At 50.9% G+C, this 17454-nt stretch overlaps 1 protein-coding gene across 2 annotated transcripts in view; it reads left to right on the forward strand.

Moving 5' to 3' along the window:
* The window catches only part of LOC144120469 (bicaudal D-related protein homolog), a 189074-nt gene that overhangs the window by 162647 nt on the left and 8973 nt on the right, over positions 1-17454 (forward strand). For both annotated transcript variants that reach the window (XM_077652892.1, XM_077652893.1), the window contains exons 3-5: positions 1431-1577; positions 4887-5078; positions 13088-13198. In XM_077652892.1, the coding sequence (XP_077509018.1) occupies positions 1431-1577; positions 4887-5078; positions 13088-13198 (450 nt within the window). The remainder of the gene's footprint in view (positions 1-1430; positions 1578-4886; positions 5079-13087; positions 13199-17454) is intronic.

Here is a 17454-nt window from a genome sequence, read left to right on the forward strand (position 1 = left end):
TGGGCGGCAGCGGCGCTGGGCGCCGAGCACATAAACGGCTGCCGGCTCTCCAACCCTTTCATTTCGCCGTTAGCGGGCACAATGCAAGTGCATATATTTGCACAGGCGATGAGCGTACATAACTACCCTCAACCCAAACGAGCAGTTTGTCTGGCTGCACGCTGTGCCACCCTCTCTGATGACAGGCAGACCCGCTGCTGGTTCTCAGCTTGACCTCTGCAGGCTGCGTTCCTGTTAACGACTTGATTGAATTCACATTTTCTTCAGTTGTAGAGCGAAGCATGCGTGTGGATTAGAAAGAGTTTTGAACGGGGTTCTCGCGTGTGCCGAAGGCAACGGTGGTGCTCAATTCAGCACAGCGTTACCGCACACCATCGGCGTTGGTTGGACACGTGTACTGCGCTGGCATGCGCAGTTAGCTCTTTAGGGGCACTAAATTAGCAGTTAACGTTACAGTGGTATCTAGAATACATTGCTATGATTCGAGAGAAACATACATGGTTCTTGCGAAAGAGAACAGAAAAATTATGGCATGCATTCACTGCGTGCTGAAACCGCAGTTGGTGGCGAGAACGACGGCGGAGGCTCTCATGAAGGCAACGCGGTAGTGGCGAAAATGTTTGATTGACAGTTTGGGAGAGGGATTGATGTGGGTGGGGACTCTAGTCCGGGCTCCATTGGCTGTCGCTGCTGCCCGTATTCTTTCGAGGAGTTGCTTCTGGATCAAAACAACGTGGGCCACCATTGTTTTCTGTTGTGCACTTCAGTGTATTGAAGCGGTGTTCATCTCGATACTCGTCCATTGGTTCAGTCCTGCGAAAGTAGGGGCTAATAGAGGTAGTCCTGTTAATTCAGTGAAGGAACCTATTAACAGTCGTAAGTAATTGAAAGCTCACCCCCAGGTAAGCTGATTAACACTGCCGTAAAGAGAAACTGACCTTGTGCCCGAGAGGTAAAAATGCCTGGATGATTATGCTGCCCAATAATGCATTCACCCAGCGCAATTGTTGTATGCTTTCGCGATTTGTAAATTTGTGATCGCTCTTTGTCTTTTTGAGCCATGAGCGCGGTGACGTCACGACGCGGGGTGCTCTCGTGGCCGACGCGGGACACGTGGGGAGTGCGGTGGCGTGGAACGCTCTCTGTCGTCAAGGCGCCGATAACGTGATGGCAGAGCTTTGAGACTGGTCATCACGTGAAACCTTTGCATACGTCGCGACTAAATTCTGCGAGGCTTGCATGTATACAAGGTGAATCGGGTGGAAACTGAAGCGCTCGTGGCAGCAAACCGTTTCGGTTTGCGCCAACTCCCTCGCTACTTTCCTTTCAAATGAATGAATGAATGAATGAATGAATGAATGAATGAATGAATGAATGAATGAATGAATGAATGAATGGATGAATTTTTTTATGTTCTCCCCCGTGAACAGATAACGCTGCTGTCGGACCGCAAGGCGGAGCTGGAGCGGCGCATCTCGGCGATGGTGGACGAGCGGGAGAGCCTGAGCCTCTCCCTCGAGGAGTCCGGGGACCGCATCATGCTGCTCGAGAAGCAGAGGCACGACTACGAGACGCAGGTGCTGTCACTTCGTCCGACTCGCTCTGTCCTTTGCGCGGCACTGCGTCAAGATTGGTTCCGTCGTGATTACGTGATATGCGCTGCACTTTCATTTCGCGTGTTTACACTTTTGCTTTCAGTGCCGATAAATGAGGGGCGTAAATTAGTACGCAGCTCAGCTCTTAGGACGTCGGTCGCATTATAAAAGCCGCCTCTGGGCACCTCAGACGCTGGAAACGAAATGAAACGCAGTTTAATTGTACAGCGAATAAACGGGAAAGTGCTGGCCTTTTGCGGTTGCCCTTATCGGCTGGTCCTTGATCAAAAAAAAAAAATTAACGACTAGCGCGACCGGCTGCTGCACCCGTAACTGTCGCTATAGAGAAGGTAGGCTTGACCACGGTAGGCTTGAAGGCAGTCAGCAGACTGTATGTCGGTGTACTCTTCAAAACCACGTCTGAATCGCTTCAGCTGCGGCGCGAGCTACAGACTCGCATTTTAGCCCCAGGTCCACTTGCCTTTCGTTGCTGCTTGGCGTAAGTCCCTTACAAATTTTTTATACACTCTAGACCTCCATAGACGTTTGTCGATAAGTGCATACTTTATAAAGACAAATCCTCTAGACTAGTCTATAGACAATACAAATCCTATAGACAGTTTTAGACAATCCATAGATTTTTGGCTATACGCTTTTAGTAGGCATTTGTCTATAGGCTGTGAATAGACAAGAGGAAATATCTACAGGAAGGCAACATAGCCTGTGAGAAGTCTACAGCAAGTCTAAAGACCGTTTTTATAAGCATGTACACGCTCGATAGTGGCGACCGAGCGTTTCAACGAGCCTGTGGGGCGACACACGAGTCGCGAGAAGAACAATACGAAACTGTTGTCCGGCCCGAGTATGCTGTCCTATAAGAACAGCCTTCTTATTCGTTAACCCTCCCTCTCCCGAATTCTCTTCGCTTTAATCTTGAAAGCGGAGAATAACGCCGCGGGCACATTGAAGGCGAGAGGACAAGCCGTTCAATCTCGCGCAGAAATGGGACAGGTGGAGGCGACGAGGAAAATTGCCCCGGCCGACCGTTACGCGCGCGCGCGGGGACAATTAGGAGGAAGTGTCCGCCTCGTTTACGCACTTCCGCTACAAGCGCCAGCCGAGGGAAGCCGGAAGCGTCACCGCTGCTCTCTATTTTACTCTTCATTCTTTCAGCTTTTCCTTCTGTTCGCACGTGATGCCGCGTATCTTGTTGACTGGGGTTGCGCAGCGGCGCATTTAAATGCCCCGTGCATATGAGCGGTGATGCTTTTGAAGAGCGCGCGAGTTGACAGGTGCGATTTTCACGCATCTGCGCGCTCGCAGCCCATGTGCTGAGAAACGCTCATCTGCGGTCCTCCGGTGGCGCAACTTCGCAGAACGTCGGCGTTACTCGTTCTCAGCGGCTCCAGCCTCGCATAATGAGCCGGGTGCTCTTTGCTGGGCAGCGCAACTAGTGACGAAAGGCTGCACTGCATGATACAGTCATGTGCAGGGCGTTTCTTTAACCTGAGCCAACCCTGAAAAAAAAAAAAGACACTGGAATTGTTTGATAAAATGAGACTCACGCTATACTGCCATACTATTCGCTTATTTACATTGGAATACGATTTATTCATTGACAGAAAGTTAAATCTGGTTAGCATTAGTCGTGTGTCTGAGAAGCGACCAGAGTTTCCAGTGGAAAGTTTAGAGTGGAAGAAATCCGGCGATGTAATCCGTGAAAAGCTGCCGCGGCGGCTCAGTGGTTATGGTGCTCGGCTGCTGACCTAAAGGACGCGGGTTTGGTCCCGGCTGCAGTGGTCGCATTTCGATGGCGGCGAAATGCTCGAGGCCCGTGTACTTTGTGATGTCGGTGCACGATAAAGAACCCGAGGTGGTCGAAATTTCCAGAGTCCTCCACTACGGCGTCTTTCATAGCCCGAATCGCTTTGGGTCGTCAAAACCTCATAAACCGTCAACCGTAAGCTATGAAAGTTCCAACCGTACTCTAAGCCTCATTTTCTTCCACGGACTCATTGGCGTACGCGCAAGAATAATAATTGGTTTTTGGTGGAAAGGAAATGGCGCAGTATCTGTCTCATATATCGTTGGACACCTGAACCGCGCCGTAAGGTAAGGGATAAAGGAGGAAATGAAAGAAGAAAGGAAGAATGAGGTGCCGTAGTGGAGGGCTCCGGAATAATTTCGACCACCTGGGGATCTTTAACGTGCACTGACAAGCGCCGGAGCAAAACTCCGGAGTCTGTGCCAGAACACGTGGGCTGATAGCGACCGCAGCAGTGCTAACTTGGGTGCGCACGGGCAGCTGGGCCTCCACGCTCGGGTGTTTCATGCGTTGTGATGTTAGCGTGCTTTCGTTCAGGGCGTGCACAAAACGTTCAGAATAAAATTGCCGTCATAAATTGGCGCCACTGAAGGTTTCTTGCAGTGCCCTTCAAGAAGGAGTTTGTTGAAGGAAAGTGCACATGTGGCCTGCTACTAAGCGTATGAAAAAATATAGCGGATAACAGAGTAGGCTTGGTGGTGGTGATCATGATAATGGCAACAGGGATTCCGCCACGGACACATACAAAACGAAATTTCCGAACGAAACCTCTTGCGTATATTCAGAGTTTTAAAAGCTGGTAATCGTTGTGAACTAACCTTTAGTTAACTGAGCATAAAATACCGCTTAATTCTTCAGGCTACCCCAAATAATAATGCACCCGTTTTATTTTTGCAAACTGACAGTAATTTCCCAAAAAGAAAAACACTTTGGTTCAGAAAGCTCTCTGTGAATGCGTTGCATTGCTTGTTCTCTCTTAAGAGAGGCAAATACAATTCAGACATACGAGTGAAACGTAAGGAAAAGTAAGCAGTACCTTTTCCCTCTTGTCTTACGTTAAAATGTCGTCCGCAGTGGTCGTTAACCGTGTGCGTTTGGCAAAATATGTGAATATGGCCGCCCAAGCCATGCACATTTGATAAACGCCGCGCACAGCTAAAGCGCGAGAAACAACCAGGCCGGCGTCAGTAGTACACACGGTATAGTCGGCTTACCTTATCGTTCGAATGGCCGTTATCCTCCCAGACCAATCTCTGTTCGAGGTCAACGCCAGCCACTGCGCGATATGGCATCTTTCTTCTTGACGTCATAGGACCCCGTGGGAAAGTTACAAGGCATTTGAACGCACCGAGAAAGAGCTTGTCCCGCCGATGCACCCATAGAGACGCTGCGAGAGAATCAACCCCGGTGCGTGAATGGGAAGTAATAATGAACTCGAGCCTCGCATTCCCTCTCTGGCGGCGCAGATTCGGCAGCAGCAGCGCGACATCGAGGAGCTGCGCATGGCCAACGCACAGCTGCAGGAGCGCCTGGATGCCCTGCAGAGACAGAGAACCTCGTCACCGCTGGGGCTGCTCCACCCGGCGGCTCAGCGGTCGCTCTTCAACGAGATCGAGATGTCCTCCAGCTCGTCGGCAGACGACGAGGCCGGCAGCATGGTGCGTCAGGCCTCTTCCGATGACATTGCGGAGCATGTGTATTCGGATACCTCTCGTGTGGCCCTTCCTCGAAAGTTGGCAGCCATCTGTGAGCGTAAAAACGAAAGCTAGGCTTTTAATGACTTTGATCGTGCTTGTTTGGCCAAAAATACTGTTTCATTGCCGAGAAATGGAGGAGTGGTCCGATTCAGACTGGTAACTTCGGTGTTGACGTCGAGTGTCATGGGCTTTGCGTAGTTTAATTTATATCTTTAATTTTTGCTTTCGTCTTCAAGTGCACTAGGTGCAGCGATGCAAAAGTTACCTGAATATTCGTGCCCGTAACCTTTAGTTTTCGGTTATAGTCAACTAAAGATCTCACCCGACGTCACCGCAGTGTAGCGATGAAAACGGCCAGTGGTTGTGATAGCTGTCTTTCGTTTTCCAATATATTATACCTCACTCGAGTCATCTTTTTTTTTCTGTGCAAACGGTAATCCATACTGTAGGCCATATTCAGTTTGTGTCCTCAGTGGCTTTCGAAGGTCTCACGCCGAATGCGCAGCTTCTCCGGTTCGGGCAGTGCTTGGCGAGTGACTGTGCCGATTCTGTCGACCTTGTAGAAATAATTCATGCGGCGCCATTAATTCCTCCTTCAGCCGCCGCGGTGGCTGAGTGGTTATGGCGCTCGGCTGCTGGCCCGAAAGACGCGGGTTCGATCCCGGCCACGGCGGTCGAATTTCGATGGAGCCGAAATTCTAGAGGCCCGTGTGCTGTGCGATGTCAGTGCACGTTAAAGAACCCCAGGTGGTCGAAATTTCCGGAGCCCTTCACTACGGCGTCTTTCATAGCCCGCGTCGTTTTGGGACGTTAACCACCATAAACCATAAACCATAATTCATACGCTCGTGCTTTACAACGCTGCATTTTTTTTAACATGCCACTTTTTCACAGCATTTTCACTCCGCTTGCTTCCGCATATCAACTTCAGTGCAATATTTAAATAAGCCGCCGCGGTGGCTCAGTGGTTACGGTGCTCGGCGGCTGACACGAAAGACGCGGGTTCGATCCCGGCGGCGAATAATAATAATAATAATAATTGGTATTGGGGGAAAGGAAATGGCGCAGTATCTCTCTCATATATCGTTGGACACCTGAACCGCGCCGTAAGGAAAGGGTAAAGGAGAGAGTGAAAGAAGAAAGGAAGAGAGAGGTGCCGTAGTGGAGGGCTCCGGAATAATTTCGACCACCTGGGGATCTTTAACGTGCACTGACATCGCACAGCACACGGGCGCCTTAGCGTTTTTCCACCATAAAAACGCAGCCGCCGTGGTCGGGTTCGAACCCGGGAACTCCGGATCAATAGTCGAGCGCCCTAACCACTGAGCCACCGCGGCGGGGCAATCCCGGAGGTCGCATTTTGGTGGAGGCGAATGCTGCAACGCGGTGTACTGTGTGATGCCAGTGCACCCCATGGGGGTGGTCGAAATTATCAGGGGTCCTCCATTACGGCGTCGCATAGCCTTAGTCTATTTGGGACGTTAGACCCTATAAACCCATATTATCATAAACAAAAACGAAAGCTAGAACAAAAGTGCTCAGTAATTGTGTGCATAAGAAAGCGGTCTATACTGGATCGTACTGTGACTCATGCGCGTATGTTCAGTAACATTGTATCGGAATCCCGTTCAATTGTATAACGGAATCTAATTGAAAACACTAATGTAACTCACCCACATTACTTATGTGTGTTCTGAGCTGCGTTCTCTTTCTTTGAGGAAAATTTCATTTGTTTCCGCTCTGTCGGAGAAGCCGCGCGCAAAAGGCGCAGTTAAGTAAGAGTTACATGTCCAGCATTCAAAGTTTTCGCACCAAACTGGAAGAGTGGACGTTTGATCGGACGGAAAACACGACGCGGGAGCTCCACCAGGAGCAAAATACAGCGCAAATGTATGATCCCAGTTTTTTTTCCTCTGTGTGTGTGTCAGCCACCTTAAGCAGCGTCTTCTGCTTTTGTGGCACTTTATCTAGGTGGAAATGGACTACAACGCTCTGCAGTACACCGATTACGTTGGTTAGCCCAGCAGACGTGCGCTCAGGCGGCCCAACTCCTGCTTACCGTAATATCCGGTCTTTCTTTTTTTTTTTTTTGATAGCAGCATTATTCACGTCAGATAGCAGCATTATTCACGAAAAGGCCTCCTGGCGCCGTCGAATAAAAAGGTAGTTTTTTTTTTTTAAAGCGCAGAGCGCTGTTGATTGACTGTCAAATTTATGGGGATAAAAAAAAAAAAAACTCGTGCATTATTAATGCGAGTAGCGCCACTTGCGGCGTGCGATAGGCCTCTGATTATGTATAAAAGTTGCTGCAGTCATTGCTTTAGAAGAGAGAGAGAGAAAGATGTGGCAGAGTGCCTACTGCTTGAAAAGCTAATTGGTACGCCGCGCGACGATAATGCCGGGCGCGAAGGCCTTATGCAAAACCGCCGCGCAGTGGTCTTCGCGCAGCGCGCTGACGCAACGAGCGACGTGAGGGGAACGGCCACCGATTGATCTGTCTGCGGCGCACCCAAAGTGGGGTGGAACCAGTTTCCGCCTCTTTATTGTGTTCTCCCGCTTCTTCGACGCGAACCGGTCGGCGGCGTTGTTAAAACGGAGCCAAACGGCGCGCGCGCGCATGCGGCCCGTTCAAACAGCATGCTCGCCGCTGCGCCTCCTGGCAGACCGCGCCGCCGAGTCCTGCTGCAGTGCGCTGCGCGGCAAGCGTGGCGCTTCTCTGGGGCCCGGTTTCCCCTCTCCTGTCGGTGACGTCACGCGTGCACATGGGGTACGTACACTTACCACGTGTGCTGTATGCGGCATTCTTCTTCGCGCAGGTATAATAGTGACAACCACGCGTTCCAGTCGTGTGGCCAGTGAGGAGACGTGCTATATTGGTTTCAGTATGCATAATGGATGCAGTGGCTCTTCCTCAAGTTTTTCTGTCGGCAGGTTTTGTGCTAAAATTCGAGAAATCGCAAAAAGTGTCCGCAACTCGCATGCCCTACTGTGGTGTCGTTATCCAGGTCTGCCTCGGAGCTGGTACAGTAATGGGACAGGGATTAGGGTGCGCAAAAGCTGCTGTTGTCGCAAGTTCAATCACCGCAGTCCAAAAGATGTAACGGTGAGATTCGCTCCCACATATTTAGTGGGAGCGAATAAGAGGGCAGATTTTTTAGGACAAACTTCGTGCTTAAAAAATAAATCGTCCTAGTGGGGGGCGGGGGGGCGGGGTCGAACCGGGCGCTGCCCTGTGGTCAGGTGGTGCTCCCGGGGCAGTACATGGGTACAGACGGATTTTTGAACTTCAACCTCGAGAATCCGAGTTGGCTTCGGTTGCGGTTGCGTGGCTACTGTCAAGCGGGAGGAGGCAAATTTAGCTTCTTGTCAGACGCCCCCAAAGTTCAGCACTTCCGCATTAATGACTTGTCTTAACGCGCCGTACTCTGCACAAAAAAAAAAAACTTTGTAATGATCTGCTCAATTACACAGGAATTATTTTCCTACAGGACACCATTAAGCACAGGAAAGAAACAGTTTGAAGCCTACCACGCTAGGTAAAACACCGATCATATATATACTTTCATGTGGCTACTATGGCTTATATTGCTGTTGCTTTCGAAACGTTGAGGGAAGAAGAAAAGGAAGTTGCGGCTTGGTGGACAGCACTGCGGTGGGCACTTGTCTCCGCGCGCATTCAGCTTTCATCGCAGACATTGAAGGCTTGAGCGGCTCTCGTCTCTGTCGGTGAGCGTGCTGCAGTGTGCATCGTGTGCGCGATACTTGATTTTGTGGCGCTCACTGCTACGTTTGCCTGTTTAGCGAAGGGCGACTCAGTAACGCGATGACACGCGTCAGACCTCGTGTATCCAGCTGAGCGTACGCGCCATTGTTTCTGGGTACGCATTAGCATACAATATGAGTGAGTAACGCGTGCCCAAGGGCGGTCTCACTGACGCTCTTCTGCGACGAACGGAAGGCTCATCTATCGGCACACTGGTGCTGCAGAATATCCCAGGATTTGTGTCTCATATCCAAGACAGGCTTGTGCCGCGCGCCTCTGAAAATGCAAATTTAATCCGCAGAATACGCGGTTTACTGCGATGCGCATGGCTCTGATCAATTTTGTCTGGGTGTCGTATCTTTTCGTAAAAAAATAAAAATTGATTTTGAGGAAAGGGAAAGACGCATCAACTGTCTCTTATCGGTGGGCACCTCGAGTCGCGCTGTATGGGAAGGGGTGAAGGAGAGAGCGAAAGACTGAATAGAGAAAGAGGTGCCGGTGTGGCCGGCATCGGACCCTCTGAACCTCGGGCGCAGTAGCTGCAGGCGCCCTATAACCACTGAGCCACCGCGGCGGGGCTCATCTTTTCGTCCCGTGACAGCCCTACCGCAGTCGTGCTGCAGGAGGCGCTTTGTGTGAAATAGACAGCAGTTCCTCTAGTGCAAACGATGTCGGCGTAGGATGTCATCAGCCACACCTCGGGTATTATGTACGCCGCACACTGTAGGAGGTGAAACGCGGTAGCGCAGCAGAATAAATCTATGAGATTTTCGCGACGTATAAAAATCCCGGAATAAAGGCTGTTTTTCCAGTTCCTTCAGCGGGGAATGCCTGCGAGGAGTTCGGAAAGGGGTCACAGATGGGCGAGGGGAAGCGGGTTACGCGCGAGCTTTCCCTGACCGCTTTTATTTTGCGCTCGGCGCTTGCGTGGAATTTCAGCAGCGCAGCTGCACGACTGCTTTGCATAATTACCTGCGCCGGAGTGGCCGACCACGCGCTACGCGATCAGACGCGGCCTCCGTACGTACTTGGTTATCTGCGCGAAAACCCTACGCTCTCAGTGAAAACTTTCCATCTCTGTCGGACGGGGAGGTGGCTTTGACGGAGTTTTTCAACGTTTGGAAATTTACTCAGGTGTATGGTACATGCACTGCACAGTGAGAAAACATTGTTATTAGCAGCCATGGATTCAAGAAGGCGACACCAGTAGGTCGCGTGACAGAATTGTCGCACGCAGTGACTCGCTGACGTGCTATGTATTCTTTTTTTTTTACGTTTAAGGAAGCCAGGTTAGAAGCGAGAAAGCATGTTCCGAGCCTGGGGATACCTCAGCACTCGCGCTCGTAGAACGTTGTATCCGTCGAACTCCCACATTTCTGACCGCAAGCACTCTGTACGGTCTTACTGTAATAACGTGCTGCACCTCGGCGTTGGAATTTGGGTTGCGTCTGTTGTGCCTTAATTGTTAGGTGAGCAACCGTTGCCGGCTGCTTGAAATCTATGCGAAACCAGTCACCATTATTTTTTTTTCTTGGTTAGGAGTCGAGAGGTGCTTGGGGACTTGAGGAAGCTGACACTGCCGAGCCAATGGAGAGTTATTAAAATCGCGGCGTTGGGATTTGGGTTGCGTCTGTTGTGTCTTGTTCTGCTGAGAAACTGTTGCCGGCTACTTGAAATATGCCAAACCAGTCACTTTTATGTTTTTTTTTTCTTGGTTAGGGGTCGGGAGGTGCTTGGGTACTTGAGAAAGCTGGCACAACCGAGCCATTGGAGAGAGAGAGAGAATCAACTTTATTGAGATCCCGCAGTCGGTATGGCTGCCCTAACATGGATGCCGAGTTGCCGCGACGCGGCCTGGACGTCGTCACGTCAGCGCCTTTAAGACTTCATCCGGGTACTATCCGCGGGTAGCGTAAGGCTTGCGCCCTCCCCCGCTGAGTTCCCCGGTCGCTGGCTTGTGTTGCTCATTCTCCGCACGAAGGGCCTTGATGGCATCGTTCTCCGACAACCCTCCGCGGAGAACGATGCCGTCAAGGCCCTTCGTGCGGAGAATGAGCAACTCAAGCAGAAGATCGCTGCTCTCGAACACACAAACAAGAGCATCAATGCGAAGTTGGACCAACTCCTCGCACTCCAGCAACAATCGCAACCAGCGCAGCCATTGGAGAGTTATTAAAATCGCGGCGTTGGGATTTGAGTTGCGTCTGTTGTGCCTTGTTCAGGTGAGAAACCGTTTCCGGCTGCTTGAAATCTATGCGAAACCAGTCACCTTTTTTTTCTTCGTTAGGGGTCGGGAGGTGCTTGGGGACTTGAGGAAGTTGACGCAGCCGAGCCATTGGAGAGTTATTAAAATCGCTTGCGTTTCGTCGGCGATGGTTAACGCTGCACAAAGGCGGCCGCGATGCTGCTGTATACGATGTGTACAATATTTAGTTGCGTAGAGAATGGTGTAAGAGCGTTACGTATCGGTGCTAAGCAGGCTGCATTTCACACACGTGCTGTTTGGTTTTCCTTTCTGAAGTGGAAATCTAGTCGAAGATCAATAAGAGCTGGAAGTGTGAGGTTGATGAGATCTCTCTGAAGACGGATGCGTATCGGCTGAGCAGACTTGAGTTGGACTTCTCTTTTTTTCATAAACCCTAATCTCCTTTTATCTTTAAAGCAGCGGCCTTATAAAGCGAGCTGTCGTTTCTGGCGCGATTCCACAGCAGTTCGGTATACTTCACGCGTACCTGGTCGCGGATGCTAGGTTTTAGCGCGACCGAAAAGATTTTTTAAATGTTTTTTTATATGCGGATATTTAGATGCTCGCTAAAGAACCTCCTCGTGATGGAAATCAGTTCAGTGTCCTGCGCGGCGGTATAGCTTAGGCTTGGGGGCGGAATCGTTTTGAGTATCTCTCAATAATTCGCAGAACGGTATTACAAATAACACAAAGTGATCGTAAGCTATTTTGAAGGTTCCAGCTCACTTTACGGTGAGTCCCCAGCTCTGGAAATCTTGATATTGCTGGCCTGTCTGAAAAAAAAAAGAAGTTATTTCATGTACTCGAATTAGGAAGCTAGCATGCGTTGGCGTCGTTCGGAGGTCCCAGTGACCCTTTTTCTGATACAGGTTTTGTAACGTACCTTCGGAGGTGTTCTCCGCGGCCCTGAGAAATTTCAGATGAAGCTCATTCTCCGCCCACGCCAGCGCTTAATGGAGTCCGCAGCCATGCTCTTGCAAACACAGAGCAAAGCTATATATACGCGTAGGTTTTTCTAGCACTCGATGTAGGCATATCCTTCTAAAATAAAAGTTCAGTTGTTAGATAGCGCTCGTGGCGTCTCGTGTTTCTTCCTCTACGCCCTGTGTTTCGCGCTGCTTAAAGATGAATCCATTCCAACCCGCCCAGTTTTCTGTTCTCGACATCCAGTGAGTCCTGTCAGTATCTGGCACCTAAGGTCGTCGGAAAGATGTGAGGAATGGGCATTTTGCAGGGCGAAATGTCACGTGTGTCGTAGCCTTTGAATGGGAGTAAAGGAGAAGTTGAACCTGTGTCACCTGCTTTTTCATGTATCGCCGAGGTCTCTTTACGTGGAGTTTAGTTAGCAACGTAACTCCACGCGAAAAAGAAGGCAAGTAAAGGGAGATCTTTGCTACGGTACCAGGAGGCATTTGCAAGACAAACAAGGCATTTCGAGACGGGCATCGTCGACCGCATAGCAGACGTCCCGAAAGGTTTCATTTCGCCATTTTTTTTGAAGGGCGCGCTCCCAAAGAACTTTAGCGGCCGCGCAGAAGTAGGCGCTTTATACGAGAGAGCAGCTTACGCAGTGGGTCGTCTAGATTGGTTCAGCAGCCACGAGGCCTCGGGAAATGGGTTTGAACCTATACTTTTTGTGTTGGAATGTTGCAACCACTGAATTTAGCCGGATAATTGTGTGTTCCTAAGTATAGTGCGAGGTCTGAAGGTGTCGCTGTTAATTCTGCGGTACGTCGGCGAGCTAAGTGGCTGCCTCTGTCTTGTTCTGCCCTCAGTGTTTGTCGAGCTTGCCTCGATGGGAGTGCACTGTTCGCTCTACCTGCATGTCTAATGACGCCTCTCTCCTGTTCCTACCGCATCGCCTATACCGCTGCGCAGTTTTGCTGCTGCTCTTTCATTCACGTACAACGTGCGCCATGCTTATGGCCTGCAGTAGTCGCAGCGCGTGTGATGTGTGTGCAGGGCCGTCGCAGCCGGCAGCCTTCGCAGCTGGGCTCTTCGTCGGTGGGCTTCCCGGGGGACTTTGACGAGATCGAGTGCGACGACTGCGACCTGGCCACCGACGAGGACAAGGTCTGCCTCCTGCTCCTCCTCCGCTCTCTCTCTTCTTAGTTTAGTTTCGCTTCTCTGCTGTTTCACTCGTGTGTAAGTCGCCTCACTGCGTAGCTCTGGCGCACGATGTGAAGACGAGAGATGCGCCTCGCAACTCGGGGGAAAAAAAGTCTCCTAGTGCAAAAAATAAAAATAAAAGTAGAACGGAATAAAATATGAGAAGTAAGAATAATAAACCGGTTTGTTTATGCTATACGAGTAGCCGATTCTAGGCGACGTGTTTTCAAACGAAAGAAGAGTGAAAAGTAAACCGTACGAGCCGCATTTGTGCGTTTTGATTGATAATACTTTCGCTCTGTTTCGTCCACAAATCGAGCCGTCGGGCACAATAAAAGGGTGCAGTAGCTTAACGCCGCATGATGGTGCGGTTTCCCCGGAAGGTGTAGTGTCGCACGAACCGCGATACAGCTGACCACGCCGTGTGCCAGCGCTGACAGAGCTGGGAGGTTTCTCTACCATGTGATATAACTGCTTGGGTACAGATTATACAGATAATTCGCACACCATGTGCGAATGGAAAAAAAAATTGGGGCCTTCTTAACCAGTCTTATAAAAGAAAGTGCGATAACTTTGGGAGTTCGCCCATTGCCGAATAATGCAAAGGACCCCAAGATTTTGGAAGCAGGCCAACCCCAGAAAGTGGATTAAGGTAAATTAGTGGGCATTCGTGGGTGGGTTAAAGCGGATTTGTGAAGATTACCGGGTTTATTAAGTGGATAACAGGTGGAATAATTGTATTAGTGGGTGAATAAGGTGGATTCATGGGGATTGTCCGGCGATAAAATGAGAGAGTGGGTCGGCTTAATGTAATCTCGTATGATAATCCAATGGAATCTACTCGAACATTCTTTTCTTCACACTTTCAAATTTAGAATAGAATAGAATATTTTTTTTTATTTACATCACTGTTCATGATGTAGGAGGCCTGCAGAAAAAGCTGTCAGAAGCCAGCTTGACAGGGCCGCAGGCCCCCTTCATTGGCAGTAGTCAGTGGAGACGACGCTGGTGATGACGTCACGATGCTCTCGAACAATCGGGGAATTTCGATCAATCGGGGATCAATCCGGGCGCAGAAAGCGGGTGGTTTTTTCAAGACGACAACATAAATGCTATCGCATTAATGGATAGACATTGGTTTCGCAGTAGACATAACTGGCTGATGACGATTTGATGTCTGTATTGTCAGTGCACCGGCATCGAAAAATGAAACTGCGCGACTACTGCGCGCAGTCGCTTCGTGCAGCCACGTTAGGTTCTCGGCGTCTCGCCTTCGTAATAGCGCCCCGCTTTGCTGCCCACGCATCATGACTGTGCTGCAGCTCATCGCCTCCGGGCGTGCGTGCTAGCAAATACGCGTTCTTATCCGTGTTGCATGCTTCGACGTGAACGTGCCTCTAGGAGTGCTAGAAAAGCCGGAGCAGCGTGCGTACATATACTTTGTAGTTATGCCATTCGCTTATGGATGCGGCGGTGCTCGGAAGCCCGGGGCCGCAGCTAAGAAAACTGCTGTCTCTCGCGCCGCTGCAGCAGGGCCGGAGCTCCTGAGGCACGAAGTTCTGCTCTTTCTGAATAAACAATGACAGCATTGAGAGAAGATTGAAGGAAGAGAGTCCCGGACTTTTGAAACTCAAGAAGGTACGGAGACAAAAAAAAAAAAAACCCGGGAGAGAACATCGTTGGTTGGCTCTTCCCCAATATAGCTGCGTGCGCGATGAATAAAAGAGGCGGTATGCGCACGCTGGCTCCTCCGCCGCCGTCACTCTCTGCGCGGAGCGATATTGCTCGAGGAAAAGGAAGACGCTTTGGCGATCAAGACGGGAGATATCGTGTGTAGAGCGACGCGCGTGCTGCGGCGCCTCAAGCGCATCGTTCCCCGCGGGATCTTCTCCGGGAGCTGCGCTGCTCAACGCACGTCCGCAGCGAATGGCCGGGCTGAGCCAGAGATGGGAGGCGGATGCCTTTTCGCTATGCGTGTGTGCTTGGGGGAGGGGAGGATGGGGGAGTCGCTATGAAGAATCGCTTCTATATACTGCCTACGATAGGAACGAAAAGTCGCTCTGGCACGAAGAAGTGCCCAGATGTCTCTGGCCCAGCTGTTTTATCGGCTGCTGCAGGCAGGCGACGCGACACCTTTCCCAGGCATACAGGCTGCGTGCAGCCTTCTGCTGCTGCGGGCACGGGGTCGCGGGTTCAGTGCCGCTGCAGTATAGCCGCAGATTCCGGCAGAACCGGAACAAGGAAAAAGCACGTCGAAGTTGGAGTGATGTGGTCTCGAGAACACCCGCGGTGGTTTGAACTAAATCCGACAGACCGCACTAAAGGGGCCCACGGACCTGTCTTTCGAATGATGTATAATGAATTATGTGAATTATATGTACATTTAGCGAAAAAAAGCTATAAGGAATTGTTAATAAAGTACAGTGAACGCCGGATACGCGTGACGATTCGTCACGCGCTGTTTCTTAATACGATTAACACAGTGCTAATATGGGCAGGCTCACGCGTGGTACCTCGTAAATTATTTCTTAGAGATAACACCGATAGCGTGATAAAACGAGATACTGGTTGCGAAAAGTTTCTTGCAGAAAAGTGTATCCCCATCAGACCCCGCGTACATTATAATGCACATTTGTCTTTTGCGTTTACGGTCATGCCGGTCTTCTGCCATGTTTGCAGCTGTGTGCACAGCTCCAAGGAGTGCAGCAGTTCTCATGTAGACGCGCACGTTTGAAAGCTCGCAGCGTGTCGCTTGGATAGCAAGAGGAAACACATCAATGCACTAAGATTTCTTCCATCCCCATCGAGGTAAACAGAAGTAGGTTTTGGGTGCCAGAAAAGTACAACAGTAAAAGCATGGGAGCACCAGAGGGAAGCACAATTACGACCTCCTTGAGTTGCGAAAGAAAAACAAAGGAAGAAAAGAAGCTGCGTCACGAGTGCCCATCTGATAACGAAGCACGGCGCACGCCGGAGAACAAATGGAGCGTTTCCACGCACTCAGCGACGAAGAGGTAGAGGGACTCGGGCGTCCACGAGGTATACAGAAGGGCGAAGGTATTTCCGCGGTAAACGCGATTGCGGCGGCGGAGGTAGCAGCGGCTGGAGTAGCGACGGCCGCGCATGCACGCCTCAGTGCGGACAGCATTGTACACACTCCGCCTGGAAGGAAGCGGCGAAAAAGATTTCGTTCTTCGGCGAGATCAAAAGGAGAGAGTGCGAGAGCGAAAACGGCGCGGCTCTGCGGCGGCTGCTGGACGACTTTCTCGCTGGGTCGGCCAAACGGGAATTCCTGGTCGTCTCCGTGCGCGATTTGTATACACGCGTCCAGTGAGGCCCGGCGCACCGCCGTGCCCCATTGGGATAGGTACTGGGTTTGCGGCGGCCGTTTTTGAGTCGTGAGGGCGACAGTAAGGTTAACGGAGCCAGAGCAAGGGTGGGGGCTACTACCGAAGCAGGGAGCTCACGCCTGATTTTCCGTGCGTGCCCCAAGGCGTGCGTGGTTCGGTACAGCATAAACACAGCGTATTCGCGTGCTGCTTGCGCCCTCGGGAACAATGCGAGGCGGGACACGAGGAAACCCGAGCGTATCCCGATCTCGGTGCGTGCTGCTAGGCTGTCGAGCGTGAGGCGGCTTTAATTACACCTGCTTCCTGGCTGATAGTGGTGGTGGTGGTGAGGCGGCGTGCGGTGTACGAAACAAACATTAAGCAAAGCAGCTTGCCGCCACCATCGCCTCTCGCCTGTTCTTTTGCTGACCACAAGCGGTTGGCGCTTCCGGCTTGAAAAGCTCACGGAGCGCCGTAAACCCATTGTCGAGTCTAACGTTGCAGCTATGCATAACAGATGACCCGCACACCCTTCCGTGGAATGTTACTTGCGCAACCGCAGGAGAGGTATCTGGTATCCCGTTTTGTAGAGCTGCGTGGAGGCCAGTGGCTGCACATTACAGCGTTTTGTTGAACCACGTCCCTGGGCCTGCCAACGTCGTCCCGTGCGATAAATCGTCCTCTTTTTCTTTATTTTTGTGTAAAACGCTGCGCACGGTATTTCTGATGTACCAGGTCGTTGTCTTTTCACGCGTGACCTGTTAGCTCTTTGCCGAGCTATAGGGGAGCAACGTCGGCTTAATGGCTTGTCCGCCTAATCCTGCGAAATAATCAATATGCGCGCCCGGAGCTTGCTTTCAGCTGCACTTGCATGCTACCTTACACGTAGGC

This window comes from Amblyomma americanum, chromosome 2, assembly GCF_052857255.1.
Source record: "Amblyomma americanum isolate KBUSLIRL-KWMA chromosome 2, ASM5285725v1, whole genome shotgun sequence".
NCBI classification, from domain to species: domain Eukaryota; kingdom Metazoa; phylum Arthropoda; class Arachnida; order Ixodida; family Ixodidae; genus Amblyomma; species Amblyomma americanum.